General features: G+C 37.5%; 1 protein-coding gene across 1 annotated transcript in view; it reads right to left on the bottom strand.

The window, feature by feature from the left end:
- Window positions 1-16,149, bottom strand: part of ADAMTSL2 (ADAMTS like 2) — a 134,828-nt gene that overhangs the window by 91,549 nt on the left and 27,130 nt on the right. The window contains exons 11-12 of the mRNA XM_053695958.1: window positions 5,990-6,087; window positions 2,519-2,645 (exon numbers count right to left, since the gene is read on the bottom strand). Of these exons, the coding sequence (XP_053551933.1) occupies window positions 2,519-2,645; window positions 5,990-6,087 (225 nt within the window). The remainder of the gene's footprint in view (window positions 1-2,518; window positions 2,646-5,989; window positions 6,088-16,149) is intronic.

Below are 16,149 nucleotides of genomic sequence, written 5' to 3'. Positions count from 1 at the left end.
AGTCTTGCCTTTTACTATGGGTATGATTATCAAAAATGTGTTGGCTCAAGGATAAAACATATAAAACTTTATTGTTTATTAATTAACATTATACTGTACAGTACTGACAAGACTTGTTAGATAATCTTACCAGACCAGAGAGCTTTAGATAATAGTGGCCTATGAGTCAAGTTGCACAAATAGAAAACCTGTCCCGGCACCAAAACTATACTAGTTCTTAGAAACCATACATATGTTTTTCATGCATAAAACAAATGTATAAGTTACAATAGTTAATGGACTAAAAAGAACGTAATGTATTAGGCATTTAAAGAAATGTTATTAAACAAACAAAATAACATCTTTGCTGCAGGCTTATAGGGGCTTGTCGCTTCTTACCAATAAAGGTGGATTCCTCGTTATCTGCTAGTAAGCAATCTATACATCATAGAACAGTGATTGAGCTAAATATCCCGTTACGTATACATATTAACACAAACGTGTATAGAATGCAAAACGACTATAACTAACAGTTGTGTTGTGTATAATATAAAACAAAATAAATACACAATTGAAAAAAACACAAATTTGTGGATATTGAGTTACCTTATACTAAGTAATTACTCTGTATTGTACATACAAAAAAAATAAAGATTTTTTTGTAAAAACATAATAAATAAACACAGGCATAAGCACAACACAACTAATATCAGAGACAACAAAAAAACATGTAATTATTGTCAATACTGCAGGGCAGTCTGTATGGCGTACGCTGGAGGGTGGTGCAGTACGTGGTTCTGTTGAAGTTCATTTGAAAGTCTCATGTTGGGCCAGATTACAAGTGGCGTGCTAACTCAATCTCTCGCTCATACGCTATATATATATATATATATATATATATATACAGTGGGGCAAAAAAGTATTTAGTCAGCCACCAATTGTGCAAGTTCTCCCACTTAAGAAGGTGAGAGAGGCCTGTAATTTTCATCATAGGTAAACCTCAACTATGAGAGACAAAATGTGGAAACAAATCCAGACAATCACATTGTCTGATTTGGAAATAATTGATTTGCAAATTATGGTGGAAAATAAGTATTTGGTCAATATCAAACGTTCATCTCAATACTTTGTTATATATCCTTTGTTGGCAATGACAGAGGTCAAACGTTTTCTGTAAGTCTTCACAAGGTTGTCACACACTGTTGCTGGTATGTTGGCCCATTCCTGCATGCAGATCTCCTCTAGAGCATTGATGTTTTGGGGCTGTTGCTGGGCAACACGGACTTTCAACTCCCTCCAAAGGTTTTCTATGGGGATAAGATCTGGAGACTGGCTAGGCCACTCCAGGACCTTGAAATGCTTCTTACGAAGCCACTCCTTCGTTGCCCGGGCGGTGTGTTTGGGATCATTGTCATGCTGAAAGACGCAGCCACGTTTCATCTTCAATGCCCTTGCTGATGGAAGGAGGTTTGCACTCAAAATCTCACAATACATGGCCCCATTCATTCTTTCATGTACACGGAATAGTTGTCCTGTTCCCTTTGCAGAGAAACAACCCCAAAGCATGATGTTGCCACCCCCATGCTTCACAGTAGGTATGGTGTTCTTTGGTTGCAACTCAGCATTCTCTCTCCTCCAAACACGAGTTGTGTTTCTACCAAACAGTTCTACTTTGGTTTCATCTGACCATATGACATTCTCCCAATCCGCTTCTGGATCATCGAAATGCTCTCTAGCATACTTCAGATGGGCCCTGACATGTGCTGGCTTAAGCAGGGGGACACGTCTGGCACTGCAGGATCTGAGTCCCTGGCGGCGTAGTGTGTTACTGATGGTAGCCTTTGTTACGTTGGTCCCAGCTCTCTGCAGGTCATTCACTAGGTCCCCCCGTGTGGTTCTGGGATGTTTGCTCACCGTTCTTGTGATCATTTTGACCCCACGGGGTGAGATCTTGCGTGGAGCCCCAGATCAAGGGAGATTATCAGTGGTCTTGTATGTCTTCCATTTTCTAATTATTGCTCCCACAGTTGATTTCTTTACACCAAGTTGCTTGCCTATTGCAGATTCAATCTTCCCAGCCTGTTGCAAGTCTACAATTTTGTTTCTGGTGTCCTTCGACAGCTCTTTGGTCTTCACCATAGTGGAGTTTGGAGTGTGACTGTTTGAGGTTGTGGACAGGTGTCTTTTATACTGATAACAAGTTCAAACAGGTGCCATTAATATAGGTAATGAGTGGAGGACAGAGGAGCCTCTTAAAGAAGAAGATACAGGTCTGTGAGAGCCAGACATCTTGCTTGTTTGTAGGTGACCAAATACTTATTTTCCACCATAATATGCAAATAAATTCTTTCCAAATCAGACAATGTGATTGTCTGGATTTGTTTCCACATTTTGTCTCTCATAGTTGAGGTATACCTATGATGAAAATTACAGGCCTCTCTCATCTTCTTAAGTGGGAGAACTTGCACAATTGGTGGCTGACTAAATACTTTTTTGCCCCACTGTATATATATATATATATATTCCCAAAAGTCTTTACCTTGGCTGACACTCTCGGCCTGCACAGAACTCGTGTACGGGCTCAGGGCGCGTTATAGCATCGCAGTGTGACTCATCCACTTCCACTCCATCATATCGTATGCACATTGCATAGGTCGACATCACCCCTGTGGAGGGCACAGGTCATTCAAAGGGGACATGTAAATATTTTAACATTTTTAATATTAATTTTAATATTTTAAAAGTCACAAGCTCTAACAAATTAGATTGTTATTTTGTATCAAGATGTCCCTTTATCACAAACCTTTCTAGATTATAAGGTACAAAAAGCATTTACTTGGCATCGTATGTAAATATGCAAACAAGGCGGCTTTATGAACATCTTAAGCCAGCTTCAAACTCTTCTTTTTAAGGGACAGTATTTGTTTTGCTAAAAGACATATAGCTCAGAGGGAATTTGTATCTAATAATCACAAGGTGTGCAGGAGATCTTGCCCTTCTCATACATAAAATGAACAAGCTAACTAAAGAAATGAATCATATTGAGATACGCACAAGATCTGTATAAAACAAATATGTTAAATCAAAGTAAACATAAAAAGAAAGAGGTTGTTTAAAAAAACAGCAAACAACTTACTTGTATTCAGACATAATATAGACCTGCCCTTGTGTGATTAATAACTTATGTACATTCTGACTGATCTGAGCATGAGCAAGACTGACTCAGTGTTATCTAGTCAATTCACTTTACAGTAAACCAGCTGATGTTACTCTAGAAGTTTTATATCACAGAAGGCTAAATAAAGCTTTCCTGTAGAGGTCCTCTCCTCCATGCAGTATTAATTTTGACGGCAAATTTCGATTAGGCTTAGTTTTAGTCTTTTGAATAAAATGCCATTTTAGTTTTAGTCGTATTTTAGTCATCTGAATTGTTTTAGTTTTGGTCTAGTTTTAGTCGATTAAAATCTAAGGGGTTTAGTTAAAGTGTAATGCATTATTTAAGCATTTCTCTATAAGGCGTAAACATAACACCTGTTATTATTTATGGTATTAAAGGAACATTTAACCCAATGTTTTTTCTTTTATGATTCAGATAGAACAAGCAATTTTAAACAACTTTCTAATTTACTTCTATTATCTGATTTGCTTCATTCTCTTTATATCCTTTGCTGAAAAGCATATCTAGATAGGCTCAGTAGCTGCTGATTAGTGGCTGCACATAGATGCATCGTGTGATTGGCTCACCTTTGTGCATTGCTATTTCTTCAACAACGGATATCTAAAGAATGAAGCAAACTAGATAATAGAAGTAAATTAGAATGTTGTTTAAAATTGCATTCTCTATCTGTTTAAACATGCAATACAGACACAGATTTAGCTGTGGTGATATATAACGTCTTTATTAAACTTAAAATTAAACAAAACCAAGTTTAATAAACAAACAGAAGTGCAACTTTAAAATATAAAAACACAAAACTGTAAACTGCATTGGCTGTATTGAACAAATTACCCAATATAAAAACTTTAACTTTTCTCTGTTAATAATTAAAACAAGTATCAGGTAACTCAACACAACAAAAAGTTTTGTGCAGCTAGCACAGGCACAGCATAACTTAAATCCATACTCGTGGGTTATGCTTATTTCTATAGGAAGAATCAATTGATTGTTCACAGATTCGAAAACATTTTCGGCAACGATATTAGCACTGCTCTAGAACTTCCAAGCTCATTATATACTCCTGGAGTTAAGGTTTATTAACCTGTTTTTATTTATGTTATTAAGGTTTGACCATGCAATAAAGATGTAACAGATTTAACTGTTGTTGTATATAATATGTCTTTATTTATAAATAAATTAATAAAATTAAGTTTTGTAAATTTTACAAAAGAGCAGTAATTAATATAGATTGATTAGAACACCTTGCATAAAATATTTTTGTCAGTCTTTTGACTTTTTTTAGTTTTATACTCATTTTAGTCGACAAAATTAACACTGCCTCCATGTAAGACTGTGACATGAAGTAATGGACACTGCAAAAATGTAGTGTAAAAAAAGAAGCATTTAAATAGATGAATAATACAAATTACGATTTGTATTACGTATAAGACACTGCATAGTGCTTTTTTTTATTACAACAATGAAACAGACTGTTTAATATCCCTTTAATCTGATGCCCCCTGACCTTTCAACTTGCCAGTGTGACCTGTGTGTAATTGCGCTCTCACTACTGTAAAGGAATAGAAAAAGAAAAAAACAAAGCAAAGTGCTTTGCTAAATCAGTTTATTTTTGTATTAATGGGTTTTGCACAGTAACTTATTTATATGAAAAGTAAAGGGATAGTTTCATCCAAAAAATGACGCAGAGCAGTCAACTAGCAGCTTATTATTATTATTATCTGGTATTTGTAGAGCGCCAACGGATTCCGCAGCAGCTGTAGAGATTCCCACATATCCTTCTGCAGCCATGCTCATTGTAAGAAGGTGTAATGGAAAAATATTCTAGCAATGTGGACGGGCCTAAGCATCCCTCAGTATGGTCTCTGATTGGCTGTATTCAGAGCGTACAGAATGCAAAATGTAAGTTGTCAGGGAGAGTATTGCAAGAACTCACTCGATAAATGGTTAACACCCACAGATTCACAATCAAGGGATGTATGTTATTTGTCAATAACGCTAGCGGTCACGGCAATGACACTATTTGATAAATATATCATTATAATCCGTTTTATATAAAAACATGATATCGACACTTGTGAAAATGATACCGTATAGCTGTCAGAAATGGTCATTACATAAATATTTGCATTACAAAAAATACACAACTCTATACAATTGCAGCACACAAGGGCCTCAGTTAACCTCATGAATCCATTTCAGCATTTGGCGATTGCCGACGTGGTGAAATGGTGACCATATATCATGTGGATTTCCAGCCTTGGCTGTGATTGGCTTGTAAAGATGGTGAATGGTTTGATTAAAAAAAAAACAGTGTATGATCTTGTTTTTCAGAGTCTGAACATGAATATATGGCGAGGACAAAGACAGGGGCGGCTTTATGTAAAAATAAATAAATGAAAAGATGTGAACAAAAGGTTCTTCATTAATGTCATTGAAATAATTTGCCCCAACAAAGACTTTTTTGTTTTTTTGTTCTGTAACATAAAAAGATCATGATTCCGATAGAGCATGCGGTTTTAGACAACTTTCCAATTTACTTCTATTCTCACATTTTCTTTATTTTGTTATCCTTTGTTGAAAAGAAGGAAGTTAAGTTCAGGAGTGTGCACGTGTCTGCAGCAGTTTTGCGACAATGTTCTACATTAGCGATAGCTCTAGATGGCAGCTCCGATCATGTTGTACTCCAGACGTGTGCACGCTACCTATCTAGATATCTCTTTAGCAAAGAATAACACGACACAAATGTGATCATTTACTCCATGAATGAGGAACCGTGAATACGTATTATACAGTACTAGTGGCCAGGCCCAAGGCCTAGTCCCCGATACTTACCCGTTGTACACGTGGCGCTGCAGGGTTCATGGGAAGAGAGTTTCCATCTGTACATATCTGCCGCGCTCATCCCTTGCACCTTTCTGAGCAACTTCAGCCTGTTTCTAGCAACAGATAAAGCAGAAAAAGGAGATGAGCTCAGCTAAAGGTTTTGCGGTTGAGTTGTGGCATCTGCTTGAGAAGACATCTCAGTAACATTGCTCTTGTTGGGTTTAAGCTTAGGATGACTCTGTGACTAGCTGTGATTAGTGTACACTGATGATTGGTCAGGTGATAAGCTATGTGTGTAGCATTGCTTTGGGTTTTTAAACATACCTGTCCTGTTCCCCAAGAAGAATCCCCAGCCTGGTTAGAAGCAGAGCTTCCACTGTCTAGAAATAGAAAGAATGGGATAAAAAACCCAATGTAGAAACATTTCAGAATATCACAAAAGGGTTTTTTGTCACTTGCTTCTCAAGGACTCAGTTATGCTGTCTTTAAAGCATCTCTGTACTACTAAAGGCCACTTCATGTTCTTTAAGTGGAGGTATTTTATATTGGCTATAAATGTATTTATGAATAGGAGAAACGATGACTTTAAAGAGATGTTCTATGGAGGAGAATAGAATACCGATGCCTTTATCGTGATTCATTTTGTGTTTAATTGCTGTCAACAGCATTGTATAACTAAGGTTTTTTGCTGGGTCCATAATGCAAGTTATTAAGCTCCAATCAGAATTCACCATCTAAAAGGTGTGAACGAATTCTGCACACAAATCAGTTTGTGCAGTGGAACAGGGAAGAGAGCAGCGAGGGTTTTCTGAAGACTAAAATGTACATATGTTTCTAATCTATAGCAAAAATGATTTAAATTGTATTTAAGGATCAACTATTATTACGTTTGTGTTATTTTAAAGGGAGCAAAGTTAATGGCAATAGGCGCTTAAGAAGTTCTTATAAATGTCACATATTGTTATAACTGTTCCAGTCTATTTGTTATATTTATCTGCAAGATCGACCTGAATATAACATATGCGTCTGTTATTCTAAAGCTGCTGACCTTGGCACTAAATAAAATGAACATTTTAATAATGATAAATATTTTCATACCAATATAACTCTTTTTAACTTTACACTATGATGCCCGAATGGAACTTGAGGGCCCTGCAGGCTCGCTAGAAACATCAGTTATGAAGCAGCGGTCTAAAGACTGCTGCTCCATAGCGGACAGAGATCACGATCGAGTACGATCGGGTTGATTGACACCCCCTGTTGACGGCCAATTGGCCGCAAATCTGCAGGGGGTGGCGTTGCACCAGAAGTTCACAAGAGATGCTGGTGCAATGCTGAATATGGAGAGCGTATTGCTATCCGCATTCAGCGAGGTCTGGCGGACCTGATCCACACTATAAATAGGCCTCAATGTCACTATTAAGGTTTTGTATAATTATATCAAATCACTTAAATAACTTGGTATTGAGTCTATATACTTTGTACTGTTATTGTATTGTTATTAGTTGTGTGCTGTGGAATATGTTGGACACTAGGGGGCCGATTTATTATTGTGCGGACGGACATGATCCGCTGTAGCGGATCATGTCCACTGCACATCGATAAATGCCGACAGCATACTCTGTCGGCATTAATCATTGCACAAGCAATGCTTGTACAATACCGTCCCCTGCAGATTCACGGCCAATCGGCAGCTAGCAGGGTGGGGGGTCAATCAACCTGAACGCTGCTTCTTTACTCCTGTTTCCGGCGAGCCTTCCATTGGAGCACATTCAGGCCTTAATAAATCGGCCCCTGAAGTAAAACTATATTTATACATTAGTCTTTTATGCAATTAAGGTGTAGACAATGGTATAGATTCAATATAACCCATTTGTAAAACCATTGGCTGTAACATCACAAAAAATGTGTGGGATTCATAAAGATTTGGGCCTGCCTGTCATAACATCCACGAGTTGAGAGTTTGGGGGGTAGTTATCAAGCCGTCTACTTTTCTGGCTTCGCCGGCCCAATACGCCCGCCTAAGCTCGCCTACCTTCGCCGCCGCGGACCTTGAATACGTTCGCCTAAGTTATCAAATAAAGCTGTCAAAAAGCCGCGGGGCGATGAGCAGCGGACTGTGACAGTTATCACTCATCCGATCTCGCTGCCCTTCGGCTTTTTCCCAGCTTTATTGCTAGCCTGTCACTAAGCACTCACACTAAACTGCACTGTTCTACCCCCTATACCGGCGCCCCCGGAGCCCCCCGCAACTAAATAAAGTTACTAACCCCTAAACCGCCGCTCCTAGACCCCGCCGCAACTCTTATAAATGTATTAACCCCTAAACCGCCACTCCTAGACCCTGCCGCAACTCTTATAAATGTATTAACCCCTAAACCGCCGCTCCCGGACACCGCTGCCACCTACAGTATACCTAGTAACCCCTATCCTGCCCCCCCTACACTGTCGCCCTCTATTATAAAATTATTAACCCCTATCCTGCTGATCCCGCACCTCTCCACAACTAAATAAATAGTTTAACCCCTAAACCGCCGCTCCATGAACCCGCCGCAACCTATATTAAACCTATTAACCCCTATCCTGCCCCCCCTACACCGTCGCCACCTATAATACATTTATTAACCCCTATCCTGCCCCCCACTACGCCGCCGCCACTGTAATAAAATTATTAACCCCTAAACCTAAGTCTAACCCTAACGCCCCCCTAACTTAAATATTTATTAAATAAATCTAAATAAATTAACTCTTATTAACTAAATGAATCCTATTTAAAACTAAATACTTACCTTTAAAATAAACCCTAATATAGCTACAATATAAATAAGAATTATATTCTAGCTATCTTAGGATTTATATTTATTTGACAGGTAACTTTCAATTTATTTTAACCATGTACAATAACTATTAAATAGTTATTAACTATTTAATAGCTTACCTAGCTAAAATAAAGAGAAATGTACCTGTGAAATAAATCCTAACCTAAGTTACAATTACACCTAACACTACACTATACTTTAATAAATTATTCCTATTTAAAAATAAATACTTACCTGTAAAATAAACCCTAAGATAGCTACAATGTAATTAATAATTATATTATAGCTATCTTAGGATTTATATTTATTTTACAGGTAACTTTGTATTTATTTTAGCTAGTTAGAATAGTTATTAAATAGTTATTAACTATTTAATAACTACCTAGCTAAAAGAAATACAAAATTACCTGTAAAATAAATCCTAACCTAAGTTACAATTAAACCTAATACTACACTATCATTAAATTAACTAAATAAACTACCTACAAATAACTACAATTAAATACAATTACATAAACTAACTAAAGTACAAAAAATAAAAAAAGCTAAGTTACAAAAAATAAAAAATTAAGTTACAAACATGTTAAAAATATTACAACAATTTTAAGCTACTTACACCTAATCTAAGCCCCCTAATAAAATAACAAACCCCCCAAAATAAGAAAAATCCCTACCCTATTCTAAATTAAATAAATTTCAAAGCTCTTTTACCTTACCAGCCCTTAAAAGGGCCATTTGTGGGGGCATGCCCCAAAAAGTTCAGCTCTTTTGCCTGTAAAAGAAAAATACAACCCCCCCCAACATTAAAACCCACCACCCACATACCCCTAATCTAACCCAAACCCCCCTTACAAAAACCTAACACTAATCCCCTGAAGATCATCCTACCTTGAGTCGTCTTCACTCAGCCGAGCCACCGATGGAACTGAAGAGGACATCCGGAGCGGAAGAAGTTAATCCTCCAAGCGGCGCTGAAGAAATCTTCCATCCGATGAAGTCATCATCCAGGCGGCGCTGAAGAAGTCTTTGATCCGGCCGATGTCATCTTCCAAGAGGCGCTGAAGATGTCTTCTATCCGGGTGAAGTCATCTTCCAAGCCGGGTCTTGAATCTTCCTTCCGCCGACGCGGAACCACCTTCTTCACCGACGGACTACGACGAATGACGGCTCCTTTAAGGGACGTCATCCAAGATGGCGTCCCCTCAATTCCGATTGGCTGATAGGATTCTATCAGCCAATCGGAATTAAGGTAGGAAAAATCTGATTGGCTGATGGAATCAGCCAATCAGATTGAGCTCGCATTCTATTGGCTGTTCCGATCAGCCAATAGAATGCGAGCTCAATCTGATTGGCTGATTGGATCAGCCAATCGGATTGAACTTGAATCTGATTGGCTGATTCCATCAGCCAATCAGATTTTCCTACCTTAATTCCGATTGGCTGATAGAATCCTATCAGCCAATCGGAATTGAGGGGACGCCATCTTGGATGACGTCCCTTAAAGGAGCCGTCATTCGTCGTAGTCCGTCGGTGAAGAAGGTGGTTCCGCGTCGGCGGAAGGAAGATTCAAGACCCGGCTTGGAAGATGACTTCACCCGGATAGAAGACATCTTCAGCGCCTCTTGGAAGATGACATCGGCCGGATCAAAGACTTCTTCAGCGCCGCCTGGATGATGACTTCATCGGATGGAAGATTTCTTCAGCGCCGCTTGGAGGATTAACTTCTTCTGCTCCGGATGTCCTCTTCAGTTCCATCGGTGGCTCGGCTGAGTGAAGACGACTCAAGGTAGGATGATCTTCAGGGGATTAGTGTTAGGTTTTTGTAAGGGGGGTTTGGGTTAGATTAGGGGTATGTGGGTGGTGGGTTTTAATGTTGGGGGGGTTGTATTTTTCTTTTACAGGCAAAAGAGCTGAACTTTTTGGGGCATGCCCCCACAAATGGCCCTTTTAAGGGCTGGTAAGGTAAAAGACCTTTGAAATTTATTTAATTTAGAATAGGGTAGGGATTTTTCTTATTTTGGGGGGTTTGTCATTTTATTAGGGGGCTTAGATTAGGTGTAAGTAGCTTAAAATTGTTGTAATATTTTTAACGTGTTTGTAACTTATTTTTTTATTTTTTGTAACTTAGCTTTTTTTATTTTTTGTACTTTAGTTAGTTTATGTAATTGTATTTAATTGTAGTTATTTGTAGGTAGTTTATTTAGTTAATTTAATGATAGTGTAGTATTAGGTTTAATTGTAACTTAGGTTAGGATTTATTTTACAGGTAATTTTGTATTTATTTTAGCTAGGTAGTTATTAAATAGTTAATAACTATTTAATAACTATTCTAACTAGCTAAAATAAATACAAAGTTACCTGTAAAATAAATATAAATCCTAAGATAGCTATAATATAATTATTAATTATATTGTAGCTATATTAGGGTTTATTTTAAAGGTAAGTATTTAGTTTTAAATAGGATTCATTTAGTTAATAAGAGTTAATTTATTTAGATTTATTTAATTAATTATTTAAGTTAGGGGGGCGTTAGGGTTAGACTTAGGTTTAGGGGTTAATAATTTTATTACAGTGGCGGCGGCGTAGTGGGGGGCAGGATAGGGGTTAATAAATTTATTATAGGTGGCGACGGTGTAGGGGGGGCAGGATAGGGGTTAATACATTTAATATAGGTTGTGGCGGGTTCATGGAGCGGCGGTTTAGGGGTTAATACATTTATTATAGTTGCGGTGGGCTCCTGGAGCGGCAGTTTAGGGGTTAATATGTATAGAGTAGCTTGCGGGGGCTCCGGGAGCGGCGGTTTAGGGGGTAATAACTTTATTTAGTTGCGGCGGTGTAGGGGGGGTCAGATTAGCGGTGTTTAGACTCGGGGTACATGTTAGGGTGTTAGGTGTAGACAGCTCCCATAGGAATCAATGGGATGTCTGTCAGCAGCGAACTTGTACTTTCGCTATGGTCAGACTCCCATTGATTCCTATGGGATCCGCCGCCTCCAGGCTGGCGCTTTGAAAACCAGGTACGCTGGGCCGTAAAAGTGCCGAGCGTACCTGCTAGTTTTTTGATAACTAGCAAAAGTAGTGAGAATGTGCCGCACTTGTGTGCGGAACATCTGGAGTGACGTAAGAATCAATCTGTGTCGGACTGAGTCCGGCGGATCGAAGTTTACGTCACAAAATTCTACTTTTGCCGGTCTCGAGCCTTTGATAACTAAGGCGAATCAGCCTCGCCACAAATACGCTGCGGAATTCCAGCGTATTTGAGGTTGACGGCTTGATAACTAGGCCCCTTGAGCTCCATTACGACCAAAACAGCAGCATCTATTTAGTAATAGTTCCTCTCTCCACACTTAGAACGTGTTCCCCACATCACAAAACAAATTCAAATTGGGGAAAACTAGAAAACAGTTAAAGACACGTAAAGAGGAAAATAAAAACAAGACCACAACATTAGATACTTTACAAGGACAATAGTCTTTATGCATTCTGCATGCTTGGCCAAGGTTTTAAAGGGACAAGAAACCCAAAATGTTTCTTTCATGATTTAGGTAGAACATACAATTTTAAACAACTTTCCAGTTTACGTCTATTATCATTTATTTTTTCATTCTCTTGGTATCATTTGTTGGGTGAGCCAATGACAATCGGTATATATATGCAGCCACCAATCAGAAGATAGAACCTAGGTTCTTTGCTGCTCCTGGGCTTACCTAGATAAACTTTTCAGCAAAGGATAACAAGAGAAGGAAGCAAATTAAATAATAGAAGCAAATTGGAAATTTGTTTAAAATGGTATGTTCTACCTAAATCATGAATGTCTAATTATGACTGTCCCTTTAAGTGAAAAATTCTGATCACAAGGTAGGCCCCTCATTCTGTCTGCAAGGCTTCTATGGCGCTACTCGTTCTATCCAATGAGACAACTTTTTTTTCCAAAGTTGCGGTTGTAATTGTTTTAACTGTTTAACAATACTGGTACATTCTTGTTTCATTAGTGAGATTTCATGTACTGTGCACTTAATACAACTAAATATGTCAATAGCGCTCCATAAAACTGATACGCTCAGAAGATAGCTGCCCCTTTTCAACCTCATGATGCGTTAAATGAATCTATACCAATGTTTACAAAGTCCATATTCAATATGAATTTTCAATTTACTAAGTTAATATAGCTCTGCATATTAGACTGGCCAAGTTATTCCTAATATTTTGAGATAAAAAAAAATCTAAAAGTTATCATTTGAGAAAAAAAAGACATAATATGTTTGAGTCAATAATGAGAAATACTATCAAATGTATTTATTATTGCTGGGAGATTTGCTGGAATCATGTGACTACTAGTAGTAGAGATCTGCTTTAACTTACAGTTTCATTAGATACCAGGTATCAAGGCCCTCAGAATCCCATATTGAGCCATTAAAAATGAATACAAATTAAGGGGAGTGGGTAATGTTTGGAAATAAGAATCCCACATTCTGGTTGGGGTGGAGAAGCAGGCATTAAAACATACGGTAACATGCAAACAAATTAACCAATGAGAACACAGTCAACCTGCGGCCAATCCATGCAAGAGGTGTCATAGACCTGTGCAGGTATTGTTTAAAGGGACATTATCATTAGTTTACATTCAATATGGCACTTTTTGTCACTAGGATACCCTTGGCGTAATTTTGCAATTTATTTGATGCTCCATATTTACTTTCTATATCTTAGAAGGTCCAATAATGTAATAAAATTGTTACAATACTGTGATCGTTTATGTAATGGCATGAGGCCTTGACAGCTCAGTGATAGATTTTCACATAAAAAAAGAATAGGGGGCAATAAAAATACCAGGGGTTTGGTAGGTTACGGGCTGATGAAACTGAAGTGTGAGGTGGTGGCAACTGAAAATTAATATCTGTCATATACTATTGATATTGTCCCTTTAAATATAAATGTATATATTAGATTACATATATATATATAAGGCTACAGCTAAACATTTATTTTTTAATTCTATAATTTGCCATCCATATCATACATCTTCATACTAAGTCACCCAATAACATCAACACTGATTCTCGCTTTGAAAAATGAGTTTCTGGGAGAAAGCAATGATCTAAAGTACCTTCAGCCTGGTGCAAAAAGTGACAACTACTAGAAAACAAACACATTTTACGTTTCTCCTGAGGTTCATCTGACTGAGATCTACAATCATGGCGCTTTCTCATTTCTATGCAGTAGAAGCCCTCTTGTAACCTTTGTCTTTAGAGCACATAGAGCACATTCTATCATTACTTTGTCTTAAGGTGCCTTAGGGAAATGCAAATGTTCTTCTTAAAATGCAAAACAAGAGGTCGATTCTTAGACCTCGTCCCCTCGTGGATTGGTTAACAAGGTGTAATGTGTTGCACATTATAGCTTTTGCAACAGGTATCTTATGGTATATTACTTAAAGAAACAAATGGGTGAACTTGCTGCGTATCAAGTGCAGCTAGAAGGAGTAGCGTTACCACTGTGGTTGTTTGTGACCACACAACACTGTGTAAATAGCGTGCGCTACTAGAATCTATGTAACCTAGTTACGTTTGTTCTCATACACATGGGTTCTTCAGTACATATGAATGACAATGTATGTAGGTCCCACTTAGATTAGAAGCAATGCAGCTAAACAGTGTAAGGATTAACATGTGGCTACCGTTGCTGTTAATAATGAATGTGTTTAAACTCTTGCCAAAAATGTGTTGTTGTTGGACCATGTTGGATTCCCATTTTTCTGCTAGATCAGGATACATTGTGTTATCTGTTTAGGATGTGGTATTCATAAGTTCTGCATACTGTCCCCACTGCATATGGACATACTTTATATGCAACAGAGGTATTTATGCAATAAGAGGGACAGTAAAGTCAGAATAAGAAAGGATATGCAATTTAAAGAAACTTTCCATTTAACATCTATTATCAAAATTAATTTGTTCTCTCTGAATCTTTTGTTCAAGAGTAAGGCTAGGTAGACTTGCAGAAGCAATAGCAGCAGTATGCATGTGTCTTTAGAATTATACGGCATTACACATTGTTGCAAATGCTACTGCTATGGAGTACTGAGGAAACTCCCATGCTAATGTGGTCCTATGGGCCTACGTAGGTTTACTCTTCAACAAAGGGTACCAAGAGAAAGAAGAAAGCTTGTTAATAGAGGTAAATTCAAACGTTTCTTAAAATTGCATGCTCTATTTATTATTATTATCAGGTATTTGTAGAGCGCCAACAGATTCCGCACATAAATTCTTAAGTTAAAAAAAATAAATAAAAAATTCATAGCTCATTAGATCATAAATTGTTATTTTTTAAGATTGTAGTTTATAGTTTGAACATAATGTGCACCTTTACCTGATTCTTTGGCCCTTATTGTTTAGTGCAACTTTTGATTAATAGCCATGGTGTGGCGTCACGTCATTAATGTCTAAAGTCACTTAATCTCTCTGTATCTATTTTCAGATAAAGGTTGTACAATTAGTCAGTATAAAGCCTTTGTTATGTAGAATCATCCCCACATTACTCTCATTCTCTTGAAACTATATATATATATGTGTGTGTGTGCTCTGTTATTTCTCTTTTTAGCAACAGACCATGATTTTGTTGTTGTTGTTGTTCTTTAATTGTCTGGGTATGCACTGTCATTTCAGAACTGTTACTCCAAACGTTTTAAAGCAAAACCTATTTTTTCTGCCCTCAATTATTCTTACAAAGTTTCACTTAAGACTTTATAGCCAAAAAGAGAAGAAAAAAAAATTGGCAGGAAGAAATCTTTGGACTCAAATGTTGTTTTGGCTGCCTAAATGCAAGAAATGTCTTTGTAGCAAACTAAAATCCTTAGGGCTTCGGGGATTAACAGTCTGTGCACCTGGATTTAACGATGCAGCGATTTAACACTTAATCAGTGATTGTCGGACCTCTAGGAACTGAAAGAATCTTGAAGAACTGATTGACTTAATGAATTCAAAAAATTCCCATTAAATTTATTATGATACTTTGTGAAGTGAAATATAGAACATCTGTCTGAAGCATTTCTAGGTTGAAGAGCATGTTTTATTTGGTGTAAACAGCAATATTCATTTGAAACATCTATTTATCTCCATCTGGATGGAGCAGTCTTGTTTAAACATTTTCCATCTTTATAAGCAGAAGTGGACTTCAAGAACGAAGTATGATAAAGGGTGATATTTATTACAGCAATACAGATACACATGTACCTACACACACGCTTAGCGAAACATATGGATACGATTTATATAGGACTTTTCCATCGATATTTCTAGATAAGTGGCAACATATGGTTCCATCATATGTATCCTTAAGTCTATGTTTATAA

Source organism: Bombina bombina, chromosome 12, assembly GCF_027579735.1.
Source record: "Bombina bombina isolate aBomBom1 chromosome 12, aBomBom1.pri, whole genome shotgun sequence".
Taxonomy (NCBI): Eukaryota; Metazoa; Chordata; class Amphibia; order Anura; family Bombinatoridae; genus Bombina; species Bombina bombina.
Note: the sequence above shows the minus strand (reverse complement) of the source record. Positions and strands in the feature narration are given on the sequence as shown.